The 5,643-nt window shown below is 55.5% G+C and overlaps 1 protein-coding gene across 1 annotated transcript; it reads left to right on the top strand.

Moving 5' to 3' along the window:
- Positions 1–975: 975 nt before the first annotated feature.
- CHST7 (carbohydrate sulfotransferase 7) lies at positions 976–2,855 on the top strand. The gene has a single exon (XM_061377618.1). It carries the CDS (start codon positions 1,288–1,290, stop codon positions 2,659–2,661), a length of 1,374 nt encoding a protein of 457 aa, XP_061233602.1. The 5' UTR covers positions 976–1,287; the 3' UTR covers positions 2,662–2,855.
- The last annotated feature ends 2,788 nt before the right edge of the window (positions 2,856–5,643 follow it).

Below are 5,643 nucleotides of genomic sequence, written 5' to 3'. Positions count from 1 at the left end.
CAGGTGCACACATACTGCATAGACTCTTCTGGGAGTCAAAGCATCACACACTGAGAGTGAGAACTGTGTTATCCTCACTGAATTTATTCTGCATACCATCCTTAAATATTAGCAGTGTTTTAAAAAGGATGCCATCCAGTGCCTAAAGGTTAGGACAGTCAGCAGCCCCTGCCACACCATTAGCAGGACAGGCACAGTGCTTTCCTGCCAGGAACCTTAACTAGAAACATGGGATCATGGTCCATGTCTTCCTGTGAGCATCTTCCAAAGGTCAGGCGGGGGCTGGGCTACACATTTGAATTGAAACACCTGATGCCAACCTCTTTTTGACTTTCCATCCCACACGAGATTTATTTAAACTAATCTTAGATGTCTAAAAAATCTCAAAGTCTAGCCTGAGCCGGTAATGTTATGCTCCTACTGTAGTTAATAACGGGTTATCAGAAGGCTGTCAAGCACCCAAGACAGGTTGAATAACCCCCTGTGGGTGCCCATTTCCTCCTACCAGATGCAAAGGGTGCCAGCTCACACAGACACAAAACTTTTAGATGTATAAACTGGAGCAGTGAGTCACGATGGACATGTCTGTACCCCATCTGCACGCACACACAAAAGCGTGGCTGAGAAATCTCGCAGCTCTCTACAGTGCCGAACTGCAGCATCTCTGAAACCCGCTGCAGATTTTAATAGCTGTCATCCGCCCTAAAAATACATTCGCACCTCGTTACCGTAGCGTGCTTTTTTCTCGGGAGACTGGTGGGTAACAGGACCTGTTATCCATCCTCAGGACACCCTCAGCTGCTCGGTGCCTGTCCCGGCTAACAGCCCTTCTTAGCGGTGCGCCCGTTGTCGGGCGGAGGTGACTCTCGAGGTGCCGAGCCCGCCCCTTCGGCCCTGCCCGGGGGAGGAGGCAGAGAGGAAGGGAGGGAGGGAGAGAGGCTGGGCGAGGGCCGGCGTGGAGCCCCGCTCAGCGGCAGAAGCCCGCGCCCCGCCGCCAGCGGCGGCTCCTCAGTCGGCGGCGGGGGCAGGTGCGGACGCTTCCGCATCGCGCTGCGAAGAGGAGCAGCAGAAGGCGAAGGCGAAGGAGGAGGAGGAGGAGGAGGAGGTGGAGGCGAGGGCGGGCGGGCGGCGGGGCCAGCAGCCCCGAGCCTGTCCGGCGTGCCCGTGGGCGTGCTCCCCGGCGGGGCGGGCCGGGCCGCCGCTGCTAACTTTGCCTCTTCGCGAAGAGCCTTCCTCCGGCAGCCAGAGGGTCGTCGGAGCCCCGGCGGTCCGAACCCGCCCTCTGCGATGAAGGGCCGCCGGCGGTGGCGGGGCGAGCACCGCCGTTTCGCCGCCGTGTTGGTGCTATACACGCTGGTGCTGCTCCTGTTGGTGCCCTACGCATTGGACTACGGGGCCCGGCGCGGGCGGACGGACGAGGAGCCGCTACTGCGGCGCTGCCCCAGTCTGGAAGAGGCGCTGAGCGAGTGGGGCTGGGAGCAGCAGCAGCCGCCGCTGGACGAGGAGGACGAGGAGGGGGACGAGGCGGCGGGTAACGGCAGCGCGGCGGGGAAGCGGCACATATACCTGCATGCCACTTGGCGCACGGGGTCCTCCTTCCTCGGGGAGCTCTTCAACCAGCACCCCGACGTCTTCTACCTCTACGAGCCCATGTGGCACCTGTGGCAGGCCCTGTACCCGGGGGACGCGCTGAGCCTGCAGGGCGCCCTCCGCGACATGCTGCGCGCCCTCTTCCGATGCGACTTCTCCGTCCTGCACCTCTACGCCGCGCCGCCCGGCCCCCGCGACCCGCTGGCCCCCGCCCCGCCCGCCGCCGACAACCTCACCACGACCAGCATCTTCGGCTGGAGGACCAACAAGGTGATCTGCTCGCCGCCGCTCTGCTCCGGCGCTCCGCGGGCCCGCGGAGAGATCGGCCTCGTCGACGGCGCCGCCTGCGAGGAGACGTGCCCGCCGCGGGCGCTGCGGGAGCTGGAGGCCGAGTGCCGCAAGTACCCAGTGGTGGTCATTAAGGACGTACGGCTGCTGCAGCTGGGCGCCCTGCTGCCGCTGCTGCGGGAGCCCGGCCTCAACCTGCGCGTGGTGCAGCTCTTCCGCGACCCCCGCGCCGTCCACAACTCCCGCCTCAAGGCCCGGCAGGCGCTGCTGCGGGAGAGCATCCAGGTGCTGCGCAGCCGGCACCGCGCCGAGCCGCGGGGGACGCTCCGCCACCCCCAGCAGCAGCTGCCCGGCATGCTGGGCGGCGGGCGGGCGCCGCAGCACCGCGCCGAGTTCTTCCTCGGCGGCGCCCTGGAGGTGATCTGCCAGGCCTGGCTCCGCGACCTTCTCCTAGCCCGCCGCGCCCCGGCCTGGGTCCGCCGCCGCTACACGCAGCTGCGCTACGAGGACCTGGTGCGGGAGCCCCGCGCCCAGCTGCGCCGCCTGCTCCGCTTCGCCGGGCTGCCCGTACCGCCCGCGCTGGAGGACTTCGTGCTCAACATGACCCGCGGCGCCGCCTACTCCTCGGACCGGCCCTTCCTCATCTCCGCCCGCGACGCTCGGGAGGCCATCCACGCCTGGCGGGAGCGCCTCAGCCGGCAGCAGGTGCGGCAGGTGGAGGCCGCCTGCGGCGAGGCCATGAGCCTCCTCGCTTATCCCCTCAGCGCCGGCGACGCCCGGTAGCGCCCGAGCCCGACGCCGGGCGATGGCCGGGCTGGGGGCCGCGACTGCGGCGGGTGGTCCCGCGGGCGGGTGGGCGCTGTGGGGCCGAGCTGGGCGCGGGGTGCCCATTTGGCATGGCTGCGGCCTGCGCTCGCCTCATGGGCCTGGTGCTGCTCCCCTGGCAGGTGCAGACCAGCCTCGCCTCAGGAGCAGGCAGTGTTGCAGGGTTCAGGGCCCTGCTTCCCTCTGCTGGCTTCGGAGGGGCTTCCTCGTGGGCCACTGCTGAGAGGGCACGGAGAATGTTTCAAGTGAAAAGGGTTGGTAAGAGGTGTCCTCTGGGCACAGCACCTCACGTGAAATGGTGACCACACACAAAGCACGGGTGCTCTTCAAGAAAACGGCATTGAAATTTAAAAATCCCCCAAATGAAGACCCTCGGCAAGGAACTAGAGGGCTTCAGAGGTGATGCTGTGGGAGCATCACCATTGACGAGCGCTGAAGCATGCTGGGCTCTCGTGTTGCTACTGAAACACATACTGTGAAGTCTGAAACACTTGTGTGAAGTTGGCTGCAGAGGCCACTGGAGGGCCAGGTGGGCAGGAGGGTGCGGGCCGCTTGTCTGTCCTGCTCCCGACCGACTGGGCGGCTCTGCGGGGATGGTTGCTGCCAGGACACGGCGTGCTGATGCTGGTGGGGGGTGGGCGGGGAGGAGGGCACAGGCTGAGGGGAGGGGAACCGTGTTAAACCCCATCCATCCATCATTCAGAGCAGCGGGGTAGGCATTAACCTGCCTATGTGCTTTGAAGATGTTTGTGGCAGAAGTTTCTGGTTTTCTAAAGAAATCTGTAATTCCTTTTAAAGTAGGAATTCTTTTTTAATATATTGATATATTCTGGTGGTGATACTCATGTGAGATACCTGTGACTACCATGTTTCTTAGGAACACATTTAGGGATGACTGTAACCAGAAGATGAACGCTCGATGTTTCCATTTGGTTTTCTCAGCCAGATGAGAGAATCACTTTTCTTCCCTTGCTTCAGGGCTGACACATTGTGCCGTGCACAGGGTCCTCCTGGTCACATCCCTTCTGAACAATAACATCCTCTCAGCTGGCAATCCTGGACAAAAACAAATGTTTCCTAAGAGGCCAAGACAGATTAATCACAAAGTTCCCAAATAAAAGCTTGTATTAAAAAAAAAAATATTAGACACCCCATCCCCCCAACCCTAAGTTTTATTTGGGATTTTAAAAATATATTTTTCTGTAGATATCCTTCAATGTATGAGAATACATATCCTGTTATGAGAAGGGTGTGCATGCGTGTGCTGTGAGTACCTCTTTTTTCTTTATTTCTTAATTTGAAGATAGAAGGTTCAGTTGTAATTTAGAGATGCAAGGTTGTGACATCTTGGCATCTGCGTTTGAGTCCATTACAGTCTGGCAGTGTTTAAATGGCCCCACAAGAGTACACAAGGTTATAGGGGTATTTACACGCAGTCCTCAAATACAAACTGAGAACACGAACTTCAAACAGAATAATGTGTTATCAGGAAGAAACAAGTATTTATATAAAGTGCTGGAAATAACAGCATTTCAAAGACATTACGTTATCATGGAGGAAACATTTGAATTGCGTTGTAGGTGTTCGTGCTCTGAATATTGTGCTGTAAAACCCATTAGTGTGTTAGGATGAACCTTCCGTTACTTTAGCTCGCTCTTCCTTGACCCTCCCACCTGCAAGTACATTGGCACAAGATGCAGGTTTCTTTCACTGTCTGATAGGGAAATGTAGTCGTGAAAATGCTTTTGAGTAAATCTACTCCTTTCACAGTAGCCTGTTTCATACAATTCTGCATCCTTTGGTTTCTGCTTGAAGCAGAAATTACAGGGGCTCGTTTTGTGTGGAGCAACCCTTGGTATCATCTAAGGGATGTTTTTGAACTCTCTCACAGGCACTGTGAGAGCAAAATCTGTCTCTGGATGTTCTGCTGGTATATATAAACCAGCATTGGTATAGATAGACAATACATATATTAATGCCTTGATAACCTGTGTCAGGTAACCTGTTTGGGAAGGATTCTTCAGGAATATACCCATCTTGGGTTGTATTGACAGGCTTGGGATGAAAGATTTTCTTGCAAGTCGAAAGATTTTCTTGCAAGTCAAAAGATTATGTGGTACGTACTTTCTTCCATCATTTGGGGGATTAGATCCAGTATATCTTGTTGATCTGTTCTAGCAAGTGGCAGTCATGGTTTTGTACGGTGCAACTGTTACACATGCACTTCACCTCGACAGGGAATCAGGGACTCTCATCTCACTGTTTCAAGTGGGAAATGCCTTTCATAAGAAGTTTCTGGAAATCCACACTTAGTTTCGCTTACACTGGTTTGTTGCGATGAATAAAGAAGTGTTGCCATCTAGCTTCACTTGATGCTGATAGCTGGGGAGAAGACATTAACTGCAGATTACTGAGTCTTTTCTGAAGCAGTTTCCCTGTTTGAAATAGATGCATTTTCTGTATCAAGAATTACTACTTTCAACAGAAGTTGTTCTCTAACACAATTGCTCTTCATTAGTGATTCATTCAATTTTTCTTTCCTCATCCTAGGCTGTTCTTGTAGGGGTTTTTTGTACGCTGTGAAAAGAGTTCTGGTGGGCAAAATGCACAAAATACAGCAAGTGCAGTTTGCAGTTTGCATTCAGGGTGCTGGGTTCCTTAGAATACTTCAGAACAATCCAGAGGGAATATCCAAACCTGAAAAAGGAGTGAGTAGACCAGAGTGGGGCCTTGGTGCAGGATATGCAAGAGCATGTAGGACTGGGTGATGGTTGCTTAAAAACGGATTCTGCAGTGAGTGTGTTTCAGTCACTAAAAGGCTTTCTAAGGAGAACAGCTAGGGCTTCCCAACAAATGTATCCCATTTTTCTCCTCAAGGTGTTTTGATGGTGCTGGAAAGCACTGTTCAGGATGCTTACAGCATATGCTTACTGGCCTTCA

The sequence above is a fragment of the Neopsephotus bourkii genome, unplaced genomic scaffold (assembly GCF_033783945.1).
Source record: "Neopsephotus bourkii isolate Nb327-2 ecotype Australia unplaced genomic scaffold, CSIRO-AGI_Nbou_v1 NB_1760, whole genome shotgun sequence".
In the NCBI taxonomy this organism is placed as follows: Eukaryota; Metazoa; Chordata; class Aves; order Psittaciformes; family Psittacidae; genus Neopsephotus; species Neopsephotus bourkii.
This window is presented reverse-complemented; position numbering and strand designations above follow the sequence as displayed.

What these genes read in the sequence shown, in the direction of transcription:
- CHST7 (XM_061377618.1), top strand. Translation starts at nt 1,288, where the DNA reads ATGAAGGGCCGCCGGCGGTGGCGGGGCGAGCACCGCCGTTTCGCCGCC.